Raw genomic sequence first — 17,086 nt, 5'->3', positions numbered from 1 at the left:
AATATGAATGATAGTTTAAAAGATGGATGAAGCTTGCAAACCAAAAGACCTTTATGGATGTAGAAAATAACTAAACATGCCTGGCCAGACCCCAAATTAAGAGAAAACAACCTCTCCTAGCATTGTGATCAAGAAAGACAGTGTGTCAAGAACTTTACCAGGAAACCAAAGAATTAATGGAAAATTCCACCTAGCATCAGCGAAGGACACCCTTCAGGTCGCTGCAAACCACAATACTGTGAACTTACACTTATTGTTTCCCCCAATGATTTTACAACAATTTTCTGTAATGACTATTTTGGGGCCACTGGAAGAGATCACATCTGGCTAAAAATACCATTAAATGTTTGAGGCTGGGACACCAACGAGTGCCTTCCGGAACTCAAGATGCTGTATAGTTTAGATTGATATTAGGCACGAGCTGGCTCTCAGCCTACTGATCGGCACAAAAGACCATAGATACCTCGTAATTTCCAATGAATGAGGTCCTCAGAGCAACATGTTCTATGGTCCTGGCAAACAAAAATAGTAATGAAGGTGATACCAGAACTTCAAATCCGAAATTGCTTCTTAGCACGGGACACCTAGTTTACCTAGAAGAATTTACACCCTGTCCACACAAGCTATTCTATTAAACAGAATCGATAAATGTCTGTCAAAATAAATACCAACAAACTGCTTCATCAGGCTCTCCATACCAATACCTTGTTTTTCATTACCAAAAAAAGGCAGCAGTTTGCAGATTTCTACAGATTACAAATCATATTACAATAAAAACATGAACCCTTCCCCTGATTTCAATCCTGCTGAAACAGGTTGGCACCTTAACGATCTACAAATAATGCCTGTACAAGGCTCATCAGCTTGAAAATGTCTGGAAAGGAGGTGAATGGAAAACGGGCTTTAGGATCAAATGTAGTGTATTTGCATTTCCCCTTTGTGCATCCAATTTCCTAGCTCCTTTCAATTAACTTTTAAATAGCATTTTTCTAAAGTGCATTCACATGTGTTTTGATGGCACACACTTTTTTTCCCCTAACACTATAACAGACGCATCTCACGTATGTCGAGATGGTTTGTATGCAGAAGTGGAGAGGTTTGAGTTTAATAAGCTACGTAAGGCTCGCTAACTTTTTATTTCTGACTTTTCATGATAAATACGCCAATGTGCTGACAATTGTGTGACTGGAGGTGTCAGTTTTGGAAGTTGTATTCCGTTATTTGTGGGTCAATGTTATGGGAGTTTGATGGGCGAAACCAGATGGCTATAATACATTGTTTCATTTAGTTCAGTACGTGTGCACACTCGCAGCAAGATCAAGATGTGTGAAAGAAATCTGGTGCCAAAGAGTTCTTCTGACTGCAGTGAGAGAAAGAAAATTATTAGTGTGTCCTGGTCTGGAGTGATGGTTTGAGAACTCGGACAACCACATATATGGCATGGCCTGCCGTCTTTAACATGCATTTGACTTCAACAGTCAGAGCATCGTAAGTACGTCAGGAGGTCATTGCATTACAGGCAAGTATGTGTGTGTGTGTATGCGCACACACACACACGTATACATATTATATAGTGTAGTTTGAATTGATGATACAGTGCAGTCCTCTGCATTACAGAAGATTGTACTACTAGAAGATTATACATCGAATGCAGTAGTATAGCACGCCGGGCTGGTTTGGCAGAGTAGGGCTCGATGTCTGGGTTGTTTATGGAGTCTATCACATAGTTCTCCCAGGGGTCATCTTCCTTCAAGGGGCTAAAGGGCCTGTATTAGGGATCTTGCAGGAAGTGAGGGCTCCCTGGCTTTGTATGAGTGTCCTGTGGGTGCTGGTGGAGCAGTGTGTAGAGGCAGTGGCCGTGAGAGTGGGTATCAGTGGTGAGTATAGTATACAGCTAGTGGCTTGAAGAATCAAATCCTTGTCACCAACTCAAAGTCCAGCCGGCGTTTTTTCAGGATCCGAGTCCTGGAGGTCAGAATTTTGCATGTGTCTGGGTGGATGATGATCACCTTCTGCTCTACATTTAGGACTTTCGCTACCTTTTTCAAGATGGAGTCTGTGGTGCCCTATTTCGGAGTTGAGCGCATTTTGGCACTGGCCTCAATACCCGTTCCAAAGTGTCGATTTTCACTTGGAGTATGGCCTTTCAAGGACTCCAGGCATCTGGTATTGGTGTTAAATGTGGCTTTTCAGAGTCCTAGGACCGAGGTGGCACTGAAGCACAATGTTGGTCTCTGCCCCTAGATGAGATTTTCACAGGTGTCAAGCCTGCCTTTTGAGTCTAGGGTGTCCAAAAATGAGCAGAACTCAAATGTCTGTGCAGTTTCTGGCTAAACTCAGGGCTTTATGTCTGCCTCCCGCGCAGTGGTGCTTTGCCTCAGTGGTTTGGCATTTTGGGGCTTGAGGCAGACCTTGGGACTGGTTGCCTTAATTTTGTCTTCGGCTTGAGGCTGGTGTGCTTTGCACCGCTGGTTTGAGGACCCTGATCTCCGCTTCGATGTTGGAGGCCCTTGGAGAAGATGGTCCCTGGACTCTCCTATGGTTGGTCCAGGGTTCTGCAAAGTCTGTCCCGGAGAGCCAGGTCCATGGCAGCTTTTTAGCATATCCACATTTAGAAAAATTTTGATTTCTGAAACATCTTGTTTCTTAAAGTGGATATGCTAAAAATCTGGCATGGACCCGGCTCTCCAGGATCAACTTTGCAGAACCCTGGGTTGGTCCACTGTATTGTCAGAGGTGCTGAATTCATCTTCCTCAATCCTGACGTATCTTCAGTTCACAAAAATGCCAGGTGTGTCTGATCAAGCCGATCTTTGCCTCCTGTGATGAGCCCATCTCCTTTCCCTCTGTTACTATAAGGGTTTCCTGCTGGGGAAAGCGAGGTAGGCTTTACAGTAGATCTCCAATTGTTCAGGGGAGTGACGGAGGTTACAACCCTTGTGATGGTCGCTCCAAGGCTATTTCGTATTACACATGGGGGAAGAACTGGAAGAGAGTATGTTTCATGCCCTTACCCTATGTGCATTCTCCAAGTGGCACCAGTGAGGATTAGAAATCAATGGCAGTTTGAGGCCGTGGTGCGATGGTGCAATGAAGAGCACAGATTGGTGATGTTCTGGTCCTAAGTTCCAGTGTGCCCGACAGATAGATCCTTTATCGCAGTAATGTTGTTTTTGTTGTGGTCAAAGGCAAACTGCTGGAAACTAGAAGAAAGAACTGGTGTGCCAACATGTCTATCTCAGAGCAGCATTCCTAAATGTCAAAGACTGATGGAAGAAAATCTGAAGAGGAACCAGTGCGCTGCAGCACTGTGGATTAAGGGTGGAGTCAAAAACCGGCCTTGTGACTGTCTTCTTCAAAGATAAACAAGTTGTAAACATCTGGGCCTAACAGGATAGCAGGGGTTTGCACGGCATTTGCATATACAGCTACACATGCTATGAAAACACAAATTTATAGTTAGGACCATCTTTTCCCACTGATGAATCATTTTTTATCCTTATAATAACTTTGGAGCCTTTTGACGAACCTTCACAGAATTTTAAAAAGTAGTGTACAAGTTACTTTAGCTACTGTCTGGAAATATTCTCAGTGATTAGTCAAGCAAGGCAAAGAAAAAGGGGGGTCTAAGAGTATTTTGTAATCTTTAACGACAGCTACAACCAGAACCGAAGAACAAAATTACACCAAATTTGTCAGGAAGATAGATACTGGTCCGCAGATTGTGCTGTTTGTGATTTGGTGTAAATCTGTTCAGTAGTTTTTGTATTATTAAACTGAAAAATATATACACATCTTTAGTGATGAAGATCTTCTGCGGATTGGAGCAAAAAGCCAGTCCCTGATTGGCTGGCCGTAAAATTAAAAGAAAGTTGCAGCCACCATTTTATTTCTTGGCTGCGTCCCCGGGGAGAAAAGAAAACAAATAGAAACACATAAGACACATAGGGGTATCTAAGGGACCCCTTATGAGCAACAAATTGCCCTTTTTTTTGGCTGATTAACAGATTATGGCAGTACACAGCGCAACTCCCCTGTGTAAATGGATATGCAGATCTGAAGCCCAATGGAAAAAAGAAAAACTTACTCTCATTCACGATGCGCACAGCCAAAGGCAGTGCGAAGCCTAGGGTTGGGTGCATGCTATATAGTTTAACAAAAGTAAGAGTATAACTACATCTTCTGAATATCTGGCTGTGTGTGGGTAAAAAATGTGAACCTACCTATAAATTCCCTGTAACTTTTTTTTGGGAGATAAAATATATATATATATATATATATATATATATATATATATATATATATTTTAAGTTTAGATACTTACCATCTTACCTGCCATACAAAGAAATTGCAATGCAAGGGTACTCCTTCCTCTGTACATACCGCAAGTAGATAAGTAAAGGCTCTAGATGTAACATCTTGCAACGCAGTAACCAATATTCATAAGGCACATCTGTGCTGGACGTGAGCTTAATGTTCCAATGTGTTCCACTGTTTATGTGTGTGACGTGATTAGAGAGGAGAGATATTGAGAGCATGGTGATAATTATATCATAAATCACTGCTGAATGTGTGGGTGTGGGTAGTGGTCTAATAAGCACTATTAAGTGTGTGCGTGTGTGTTGACGAGTGTTGCTCTGAGCATGGCAGTGCATATTATTTATGTGTTTTTTAGTGATAAGATAGCAAACTACAAGCATATCATGACACTGTGGGGCCCATGTGATATGTTCTAAGGCAGGGGTCTTCAAACTGGGGGGCAGGCCCCCCATAGGGGGCCCAAAGTGATCCTAGGGGGCGCGACAAGCTCTGGTCAAAAAGTCATTACACAAATAACAGTATTTTGTTTTAAGCATAAACATGTTATTGCATTTTTAAAAAGGAAACAGTATTTAACTGCAATGTTTAAATACAGCTAGACATATTTAAACATCGCCATCTTTATAAAATAATTGTGACATTTTTTTGCGGCGTTAAAAAGTTTGGAGGCCACTGTTCTAAGGTGTTTCTCTGGATGCTTTAGAGTCTAGCGGGAATAATCGAGACAGTAATAAAATATTGCTATTAAGTTGCGATTGTTATCCTTGAGTCATTGTGTATTAAAAGGAAAAAAAATAATTGCGTTCACAGCAATGTCTAAAGGGCAGGTATTCTACTGAAGTGTAGGAGTATATTTTTCTCTCATCCTTAAAATATAAACATCACAATGCACCGAAAACAAATACAATATGACTCGGTGTCATAGAAAAAAAAAAAAAAACTGTCAACAGATACTTAAGTAGCTCCAAATATAGTACATACATGTAACTAATGTGCTGAAAGAAAAGGACAATATTAGCAAGCATCAAGAAACACAAGCCGTTCCACCTACTTCATTTCCTCGGTAGAACAGCATGCACTATGTAAGAGAACAGAATGCACAAAAACGAGGATGCATTAAGATGGAGCCACCAGAGGCTTAGGAATCAGCCATTTTAACAATTTTGCATGTGAAATAAATACAATTAAAAGTAGCTTACTAGGAGTGGGTTTTATACATAATTTTGGAAGCAGTTACTCAATAGGCGGCGAGTAAGATGAGATGTTGAGAGACGGGACTGAAAAATCACAGATAAGCAATGGAGGTGGACACAAAGCAGATGAATAAGGATGGTGTAGCATAAAGAGCAAGCACAAATTAAAACACCACAAAAATAAGGAGGGTGTGCTGGAGTACTGAATTAAAGACACCAGGGGGTAAATGGTTTAAATGGTTCAGATGAATTTAGAACAAAGTTGTCTGAAGGTTCAGGAAGTAGATCCTCTGACTTTTGCAAAAGGTTTCAGTTTGCACCAAATGACATTTCAAGGTAGTAGTGTTCTCTATAGCATGAACATGACATTAACAACAGCATGCAGCATCAAAAAAGAATCGCCAGGAGGGAAGGGAAAGAAAGATGGCAAAATGTACAAAAAAGGATGAAGTCTGCTTTAAAGCTTAAAGTTGTTATTCAAAAATGATTGCTGCCGCATCAGTTATCCAATCAAGTAACAATCAAAAATCGTAAATAGGGAAAATGTCCCTAAAGTGATAAAATAATATGAGGTAATAAACTACAATCAGGACACTATGTAGTTATTTTTCTGTGATTTACTTCAGATAATTCATTTAAAGAAAGACCAATTCTTTTTATTGAGGATTTTTCTGTGAGCTTGGTGTAGGAAAAAAGAATTGCTCTGTAGGTCACTCACATCTATTAAAGCATTTCTGACAAGCGTAAATAACTGCAGCAAGATTCGTTATATTACTCCTGCAGTGGATATTCAGCTTGTGGAAAATAATTTACTCAACTATGGATGCAAGGCAAATACACAAAGCGAATGCAACTTAAATGCACTTGAAGAAAGTTTTGGAAAAAATATTTTATATGGTTTATCAGCCCAATTTCCCAACTACATTCTCATTTCGGTAAGATGTGGTTATACATTTTTACAAGACGCTGGATAAATGAAAGGGGATGTTCAGTATTTTGCAGATTTCTTTTTTTGATACTTAGGGGATTAATAGTCCAGTAGCTACACTGCCGAACTGGTGACCTAGCTTCCAGGCCCGGTTCTAGCAGCAGATTAAACATTGTGCTATTCTTGACAAATTACTTTATACCCATGTGCTTAAAATTGTAAACGTGTAAAATTATCTAACGAGGCACTTCGCAATTCAAATGTGTGAACCTCCACTTGATGCACACCACCTTTCGAAAAGTCACCTCCATCAATGTATATCCCTGCCATGCTCCGCATATAGATCACACAATAAAAATTCCAATAAATGCTCAAAGTTCAGAAAAAGAAACAGATTTTAACCAAAGATGTAGCAACTGCAACCACCCTTAAAAGCACGATTGGGAGAGGTTAAGTAGCAGATTAGGTTGAAAAGATGATCTACTTATAACACGGGATCCATAAAGTGGCGTAGCAAAGTTGCTACAGGCCCTACCACCAGCTATGAAAAGATCCCTTTTTGCTCCTACTTGGACAGTGAAACGCAGCTACACTTGGGAAGCAGGGGGGCCCTCATAGCAGTGAAGCCACTGCCAGTGCACCTGCTGCTCCACTGGTCCCCTCATACTCCGTTAGTTCTCCAACTGAAGTATCCCTTGGCAGGTGCATGTTTTATAAACGTTTTTAGAAGCTTGAATTAACAGACGTTTCAGACACAGACTTTATGAATTTCATAAACTCACCAACCCTCAGGGCTGTTCAGCAGGCGTGGAATGATTTATCCTCATTCGTCGACTAAAACGGTGGGTTTTTAATCACCTTTCAGAACATCCATAAAAGAGAACACATTGCCAGCCGTCAGACACTCATTTTAAACTAAAACGTGCTTTTAGTGAACACATCACATTGTATAGCATGTACTTTCGAACGTGGATGAGGACTTAATTTAAGGATTTTTTTGTAAGATATTCGCCCATGGTAAGCACATCTGCTTATCAATAGGTGTCCAGGAGAACAAGTCTGCAGAACATACAGAAACATTTGCACGTCTACACATTTCCACTAGGGCAATGTTATCAGAGTACTTCTGTACGAGATTTGTAGAATGAGTTCAAGGTGTGCTGTGGGAGCGATATATTTGCCAATTTGCTTCCGAAGGTTCTGAATGAGACCATCCATCAGTTGATGACTGGATTTAAGCGGGGTTTACCTTTAGCACCCCAAGACCCAGCCAGTTCTTCTCATTTACTTTGCTGGTAAAAAAAGATGTTTGGAAAAATAAAATAAGCTGCCAGCGTGGTGTAGGAGACCAGAAAATAAAATGGAAAACAAACGACACCACTGAAGCCCATGCTCTCTCACAAACCCAAATCCAACCTACCTGACCCTGGCTTGATAAGCTTATTCCCAGATCAGACTTAGTTGAAACAGGTCAATCGCAGAAATCGTCTGAAGGTTGTCACTTGCAATTCACACAGCAGAGATGCCGAATCACATGCAATCAACTGAGAGTTGAAGAGAGTAGGGGTTACAGCATTCACATTTATAAATGTGCGACAACAATACAACACCCATGCTTGTGTGTAACAAAATACTTTTTGTCATGCTATGATGTGGCTCCGAGCTGGGACGTGACAGGGGTTCTACCTCTTCTCACGGAGTTATAGGGTTTAAGAAAACTGCATTAAAGTGTGGTGGTTTTGGCAACTACAGATGCTAAGGCGGGTGGTAACAGTATGGCTCAGGGATCTTCCGATACTCACAACAGGAGTAACCAACTTGCTGTGATCTAGAGAAATTTGTCATTCTTGACGACCCTAAGGGGTAGGATAAGGGACAATTAATGTGGCCAATTGGGATCTTTTCCTCATCTCACTGTGATGGAGTTGTGTCTTGTGCATAACCAGCAGCAAGAAAACAACTGCAATTCTGCTTTGGGGATCTGCTGCAATCACAGAAGATTACAGCACAGAGGGGCTTAAAGGAGATGCAGTGTTGTGTTCTGCTCTTGGCCTTCATGTACTAAAAGCTGCAGAACGATAAAGAGATTCTTTTTTTCCCTCATTCTAGTAGTGGAAAGTCTGGGGTGGAAGAAACAAAAGGTGCAGTAATGGTAGGGCAACACATGAATTAAGCCTAACCGTACAGTTTGGAAGATTTTCCTTTAGTAAGACGTTGAGATGCAGATCAGTACAATCTAGAGTTACCTCGTTACCGGTCCTGTCATCATTCAACAGAAACCATTTCAGGGACCTTCACTTATAACATTTTTGTCACTCAATACAGCCAGTCTATTATCAGTCACCTGTCACTCAGAGCGGTGATATGTGTGCTTGAGAACATTTCTCGTGGAGGTGGATGTCTGGACAGAGGATGGGCAAGAATGGTTAAAAGCAAGGAGAGAACTCATCTCCGATCTACCACTCCTGTCAAAGGGTAAGAAAACATTAGTGTCGTTCATTAGGTTGATAAAATAAATTCTGAACCTTTGGTAGGAGCTTACACAGCTTTAATCAGAAATAGATTAGGTGATGTAAAATGCAGGGCCTTGTGCTAGACATTCTTCTGTAATGTCAGATTAAAGAAAAAGTAAACGAGGAGGCAGTTTTTCAATGGAATGGGAGGAATTCTTCCATTGATGTAAATTCAATTGCTGCGAGGTTCTCAACCATAGCACAAGACCCATGAGGCTCAAGAGCCTATGGTGGTTCGGAGTGGTCTCGCTAATTGAATCTCTGGTTAAACAAACGCGGTAGAGCATATTATTACCTTAAGTAATGACTAAATTAACGTTTATCAATATTTAAACATCTCAGCCGTCACTATGTAAATTTCTTTCACATCAATTACAATTCAGTGGATCAAATATAAATCTGTCCATAATTTATATCATCTGCCATTTGCAACGGGATGGGCAACATGAGACATTTCAATGCCAGGGTTTCTATGCATTCCAGAGAATTTCATGATATAACATATCATAGGGGTAGCGAACAGCTAAAATCTATCTTAGCTGATGTGATAATGGTTTAGTTGAGCTAAGTCAGGGTTGCCATAACGGCAAAGGCAGAATGGCCCAGACATAAAAAATGTATTTTTCAGAAGAGCATCTCAAGTCTTTGCTTCTGCTTCCTCAGCCCAGAGTAGCGCTCACCCACCCTAACCTGGAAATTGCAATAGTATAAACACAAACTCATGCAACATTTTAGGGAAACACTGATCTAAGCCTGGATTTCCTTCAGCCTGCTCCCTAACCCTTTTCGGCACAGATGGATTCTATTTATCACCAATTTTAGTTAAGTATTTGCATCTTGCTGCACTCTAGGAAAGCAAAAAGTGGTAAAACGCTAAGAGACTTTTTGAGGCACAAATCGAATGCTAAGCAAGAATGTGACAACAGTTTCACTTTATAAATTAAATAAAGAGGTCTGAACAACATGAAAAGTGTGGCACCTAATCGATATTCGCATTTCAAATATAAATTAGTACTTTGATATGATCACTTTTCACGTTGGGACCAGTCAATACCTGGTCTAACTGAAACATATTATTATATCCTAATTCGCACCTGGTTTAGGTAGCATTTAGGTGAACACATTCTCCCCTCACATTCTGCTTTGCGGCTTGAGCTTCGGACACATTTTTTATATTGTCCTCAACATTTTCTCAAAAAGCACTGAATGTTCTGGGTCAAACGTCTTTTGAGCACATACTTTTTTCTCCACTGATTCATATTTGGAACTGCGCTCCTTTGTAGATGCACTCCTGCAATGCTAGCCTTCTTTCTACTAGGGTGCGCTCACAGACAAATCACACTCATTCAGCCATTCACTAACCGTTTTAAGTGCTTTCCTGTACTGGATTGTATGACACTACTGCCATAATGTCCATTTTTTTCACTCTCCCACCATTGTCAGGTGCAATTCAGTTTCGTCTACAAATTATCAGTACTTCAGGCCAATATACATACCTTTTCTCACAAGTAATCTAGACCCTATTGCTCTCCCCTACCACAATTCCATAATTTAGGCAAATACAGCAAATGCAAATAACCTGACAAGAACTACTGCCCCACTATTACTCTTAAAACAGCACCTTGGATGCAGATGGTCTTTACCCCTTTGCCTACTGTTAGCTAAAGGTAGTTACTGTAGATTTTGAAGAGATTGAGTACATAAAGAATCCCACAGTGCTAATGCTGGTCATGAGAACCAGCACTTGCATGTTCCCACAATCTCTAAACACAACACAAAAATCCAGGGCTACTACTAGATTATCGAGGAGAACTAGCACTCCTACACCATTACACCGCAACAGTGCTTTCACCATAGCACAGAACAAGTGCTCCTAACAAGCCCAGGGTCTGAAGCAGTTGAAATACTACCTGTTAGGAATAAGCCTTCATTGGGTCAACATTATGGGGCGTCATGAGAGCAACCACCTTAGTAACATAGGGTGAAGCCTTGATCTCTGGAATTATACTGTAGACAAAGAAGCAAAATGAATGCCATAGCATGGCATGCAGTACCTTCTGAAGCACTCCTTGATGAGCCGTCATGGAAATTGCAGCACCTACTGAAAGGAGGGGCAGCATATTTATTAACCCCAGGTTCTAACTTCCACCAAAACCTTCCACACCATGCAGACCAGCAGGTAAATTGATCAGGGTGGGTAGGGCAGGGGACAGTAACAGAAGACGTGTGAATTTCCTGCTTGCCTGAGCGTTTTCATGCAGTGTACACCTTCAACGGGCTACAAATATTTTAACCCCTTTGCAGGAAATTTATTCTGCAACCAGACAGACACGGATTTAACAGGAAAACATAATATATTATATTGAGGGCGCTGGTACATAGGACAAATTAAATCAACTGTAAAATGGTTTTATTGCAACGCAAGCAGAAAGAACACCCATTATATTCAGAGACAGCTCTAAAATCATGTATTACAGCAACAGGGAAAACACTTGAGACAATGTAAGAGTGAAAACTAGGATGAAGCAAATCTTACTCAACTCGACACCACTGAAACGGATGACTGAGTGCAAGATGTTCACAGGATACGGTATATGTGTTTTTGTCACGATAACGTGTGATTGGGGAAGGGTTAGGGAGGGAGATGCGAGGCTACATTACTGCTACTGCCAAACTATGACGACCACTATTCTTACAAAGATGTTAACCTACATGATTTGGATGCACTAGAAAGATAAAAGCCTAACTGGTTCAGTTCAAATGCTGAAAACATCACCAAAGCACCATCTAACATTTAACTGGAAATACTATAACATTAACTAACAGCCCTTCTAATTGCAGTAGAATAGACTCAATACCGTTTCAACTGGCTTAGACAGAAAACAAGTCCTTCACTAGGGCAACAAGAGAGCAAGTTCTGTCTAAAGCACGCAGTGAGTGGTGCTATTAAGTGGGGCAGGCCATGCGTTCTGCTTCATTTTTCACATGCTGTATGCAATATTCTGGGTGTGAGATCCTGATGAAAAATACTGAGGTACCAAAGTAAGGAGGAGACAAAAGAAGCTAGACTTTTCTGCGACAGTCTACTATTGGGTGGTTTAGCACACAAACCTTTCTGGATTAAACATGAATTGTTTCCATCCCATTTCCACATGGAGACAGCACACAGTATATCCACAGTGGCACCATGCAGAAGGCAATGTTTACAGGTGCTACCCGAGTAACTAAGGAAAGTTAAATCCTGACTGAGGTTTGGTCCCAGGAATGAGAGATACTGCATTTTGAGTACTTAGACAGTTTTTAACTTACATTTTTAAATGCAGATCTGCAACAAAGAAGAGACCGCAAATAAATATGCTACCAGGATTTTTGCGACAATTCTAGTTTAAGACATAAAGGTTTGTTCATTCACTTATAGCCAAGATGAGACAGAGAATGAACCAATATCTCAGCAGGCAAACACAGAGCAATATTTGAGTGTCATGGAGGAATATGGAAGGAAAAGGAAAAATCACAATGACGCACTTAATAGCACCACAAATGCGTATTCACTGCTGAATTGGCAGTACATACTTGAAATAGGTAATATTGATATTACATTTAAAATAAAAAGTAAACACATCTTTATTCAATCAGATTTTAATATCTATGTGCAATATTAGCTGAACCAGTCTTTACTAGACCAAAAGGAAAAATATATATTCACACAACTAATTCTAGAGTAAACTATATGGAAAGTATCAGGTTGCCACTCACACAATCACCATTTTAGTCTACAAACAGTGGCTTTAAACATGTCATTTACTGTATTTGTACTGAAAACAAACTCGGTATTGTGACTGCTACAATTCCATCACGTTTGCACTGTAATGCTAAATTACATTTTGATTTACTTTGCTAGTAAAACAAAATAATTTCAGACCAAGTTTCAAAAACACAACTACTGCTGCAGAAACCAAATTAATATAACGAAGAATAAAGGAATGAACATATGAAATTAACTTACCAAGAAGAGCTATGGGTGCACCTGGAGGTGTGGGATTATTAGGGGGCCTTGCTGGCGGAATAGGCCCAAATGTATTAACTCCTTCCACAGATTCTGCATTAGTATCTCTAGTGCCAGTCATCTGTGTAACTGGGCTCTCATGAGAGGACTCTTTTTTATCGTCATCAGATACTACAGCTGCAGAAGCTACAAAGAAAAATATACGGATACACAGTTTGCTTCTTTCAAAATTGCTCTCAGTTAAATTACCCCTCACGATAAGCAAAGCACTTACTGGTAGAGATGTTTACTCCGGATGCAGGAGGAAGAGAGACTGGTGGAGGAATGTGGCCAGGAGGACCACGAGGAAAGAAACCTACAAATTAAGGATGAAAACATTAAATTCATATGTGATTTCCAGTTTTTAAGCTAGGGTTTGCAGGACTAACCCTGTTAAGTATCAGACTTAAACACTGCTTCTATTAAAATGGTTTACCCATGCTCTACTATACGCAAAGAAAAATGATAATCATGAAGTAAATGCAATTTAAGGAGACAATACCAAATCTCCAAAGTACAGTTCACAGCTGAAGCAGCTGCAGAAAGGTAAGTGAACTTGCATCAAAACGTACACGGGATTAACAAGCAATCAGAATGGGCTTCATAAATGTTTACAGGAGAGAGTAAATAATGGAGCAGCAGTTTGCCTGTTCCACTATTACGTTAGATGCTCTGTTGCTGTTGGTGAGAAAAAATGTAGATGCTGGTTAGAAATTCTATTGTAGCTTTATTAATTCACCAAATATCTATCCAGTCTATGGTACAACAGGGCTAGGAGTAGATAAATAGTTTAAATACTTGCAGGGTTGAAGAGACTAAAAGCTACTGATGCGATTATATTTTTTATAAGCAATTAATCCAGGTCTTCTCAAGTTTTAATATACAGAGTCCAAGTGCTTGTGCCATAGACAACAGTTTCAGCTTTGATCACGAACTGACTTTAAACTGTTTACCTTTTAAGATTTAATGACAGACCTAAAAGACTATCAAATAGATATTGTGCTTCTCCGCAACATCTCTGAATGACGGGTAAAATGTAAATTACATTCATTTATAAAAATAAAATATTCAAAAACCAAACCACTGTCAAAAGAATTGGGGTCCAATTTGTACATATTTTGGTTCTATGTTGTTCCTTGCAGAGTACAATAAATGTCTTACCAAATTCTAGATTTTTCCAACCATTAAACAATGCTTTCTGTTTCCAGAGACTAGATCTTAACCCATTAATTAATTTGGCACATTGTTTTTAAAGAAGGTAGGCAATGTTTATTTTAAAAAAAACTGAAATTAGCTCATAAAGGTCAAGGGTCACTCACCTCCCCCGGGGCAGATCAGTCTATTTTTGGAAGGCCCATCTGCCTCCAAGGGGGGCAGAAAGCCTACAGAGACCAGGGAAGATTCCCCCCCCATTAATGGGGCCAAAGTTGTTCTACCCACCGGTGGGCAGATGGGGCAATGACCCCGGATCCACTCCCGGGGCGGGGCAGAAAGCATACTACATGCCAGGGAATAAAAAAAAAAAACTATTAGGTTGGTGGCAACCAGTATGGGCCTGGTTATGCCCCCACCCCAACTTAAGAGGGTAACAGTCTTTCAGCTCTGCCTCCGCACACTAAAATCTCTTATCCCACGGCAAGCAAGAGGACATTTGATTATTTTGGGTTTTGGTTTGACATTTGGGCCATCAGGGCATGGCTAACTCTCAAAATCGCCCCACTTGGACTGGTGAGGGTGCACTTTTGGGACTTTGGGACGCTGCCATGTAGAAAAATCCAAAAGACCTAGACACATCTGAAAACGAAACATCTGGGTGAGTCCAGTGTGGTGTGCTTCACTTGCACCCGTACCATTTTCTTACCCACAATGCCCTGCAAACCTCCAACTTTGCTGGAAATTACACATTTTTCACACATTTTTGTGATGGAATCTTCCGGAATCCACAAAATTCCTACCACCCGGCACTGTCATCTATACCAATAAAAATTCTGCTGCACTTGTCAGACTAAAAATGATTTTTTTTTTTTTCCAAAGTGTCCTTCTGGATCTGCTTTGGTTCCCTCTCAATTTCTCAAGTTTTTGGCTCTTCCCTGTCACAGGCACTTGGCCCACCTACACAAGTGAGGTAACATTTTTACCAGGAGACTGAGGGGAACATTGGGTGTAGGAAATTTGTCCCGGTGTGGTGATCCCACACAGAAATGTGGGAAAATGTGATGTTCTTTTAGCTAAATTTCAAGTTTGCTGAGGATTCAGGGTAAGAAAACATTGGGAGATCCACGCTAGTCACACCTCCCTGGACTCCTTTGGGTGTCTAGTTTTCAGAAATGTCTGGGTTTGGTAGTTTTCCCTAGATGGCTGCTGAGCCCAGGACCAAAAACGCAGGTGCCCCCCGCAAAAACAGTAGTTTTGTATTTGATAATTTTGATGCGCCCAGATAGTGTTTTGGGGCATTTCTTTTTGCGGGTACTAGGCCTACCTGCACAAGTGAGGTACCATTTTTATCGGGAGGCTTGGGGGAATTTGTGGCTCCTCTCAGATTCCAGAACTTTGTGTCACTGAAATGTGAGGAAAAAGTGTTTTTTAGCCAAACTTCAGAGGTTTGCAAAGGATTCTGGGTAACAGAACCTGGTGAGAGCCCCAAAAGTCACCCCATCTTGGATTATCCTAGGTGTCTAGTTTTAAAAAAATGGGCAGGTTTGGTAGGTTGCCCTAGGTGCCGGCTGAGCTAGAGGCCAAAATCTACAGCTAGTCACTTTGCAAAAAAACACGTCAGATTTCAATGTAAAAATGTGATGTGTCCATGTTGTGTTTCCTGTCGCGAGCATTAGGCCTACCCACCTAAGTGAGGTACCATTTTAATTGTGAGACTTGGGGGAACACAGAATAGCAAAACAAGTGTTATTGCCCCTTGTCTTTCTCTACATTGTTTCCTTCCAAATGTAAGACACTGTGTAAAAATTAAGTCTATTTGAGAAATGCCCTGTAATTCACATGCTAGTATGGGCACCCCGGAATTCAGAGATGTGCAAATAACCACTGCTTCTCAACATCTTATCTTGTGCCGATTTTGGAAATACAAAGGTTTTCTTGAAACCTATTTTTTACTCTTTATATTTCAGAAAATTAATTGCTGTATACCCGGAATAGAATGAAAACTCATCGCAAGGTGCAGCTCATTTATTGGCTCTGGGTACCTAGGGTTTTTGATGAACCTACAAGCCCTCTATATCTCCGCAACCAGAAGAGTCCAGCAGACGTAACGGTATATTGCTTTAAAAAATATGACATTGCAGGAAAAAGTTAGAGTAAAACGTTAAGAAAAGTGGCTGTTTTTTTTCACCTCAATTTCAATATTCTTTTTATTTCAGCTGTTATTTTCTGTAGGAAAACTTTGTAGGATCTACACAAATTACCCCTTGGGGGATTCAGAATGTTGTCTAATTTTCAGAAATGTTTAGCTTTCTGGGATCCAGCATTGGTTTCACACCCATTTCTGTCACTAACTGGAAGGAGGCTGAAAGCACCAAAAAAAAATATAGTAAAAATAGGGTATGTCCCAGTAAAGTGCCAAAATTACGTTGAAATTTGGGTTTTCCGATTCAAGTCCGCCTGTTCCTGAAAGCTGGGAAGCTGGTGATTTTTGCACCGCAAATCCTTTGTTGATGCTATTTACAGGGGAAAAGAAACCACAAGTCTTCTTCTGCATCCCTTTTTTCCAATTTTTTTTTTTTTTTAAATTGAAGTTTTCCTTGTATTTTGGCTAATTTCTTGGTCTCCTTCAGGGGAACCCACAAAGTCTGGGTACCGCTAGAAACCCTAGGATGTAGAGAAAAAGGGCGCAAATTTGCCGTGGATAGCGTATGTGGACAAACAATTATGAGGGCCTAAGCTCGAACTGCCCCAAATAGCCCCCCAAAAAAGGCCTGCCACCTGAGGGGAAAGGGCCTGGAAGCGAATGGGTTAAATATTCTGAAGATGTCTGAAGGCCCGCAGCTACCATCTGGTGCTCTGCATGTCAAAATATGCTTTGAAGTAAAATTAAACTTTTTAGTTTACCAATCCAAGTAGTGCCCTCCTCATTTAT

General features: G+C 40.6%; 1 protein-coding gene across 1 annotated transcript in view; it reads right to left on the bottom strand.

Moving 5' to 3' along the window:
* Positions 1–17,086, bottom strand: part of SCAF4 (SR-related CTD associated factor 4) — an 860,634-nt gene that overhangs the window by 172,319 nt on the left and 671,229 nt on the right. Inside the window, exons 21-22 of the mRNA XM_069204042.1 lie at positions 13,235–13,315; positions 12,961–13,146 (exon numbers count right to left, since the gene is read on the bottom strand). Coding sequence (XP_069060143.1) covers positions 12,961–13,146; positions 13,235–13,315 — 267 coding nt within the window. The remainder of the gene's footprint in view (positions 1–12,960; positions 13,147–13,234; positions 13,316–17,086) is intronic.

Source organism: Pleurodeles waltl, chromosome 8 (genome assembly GCF_031143425.1).
Source record: "Pleurodeles waltl isolate 20211129_DDA chromosome 8, aPleWal1.hap1.20221129, whole genome shotgun sequence".
NCBI classification, from domain to species: Eukaryota; Metazoa; Chordata; class Amphibia; order Caudata; family Salamandridae; genus Pleurodeles; species Pleurodeles waltl.
Note: the sequence above shows the minus strand (reverse complement) of the source record. Positions and strands in the feature narration are given on the sequence as shown.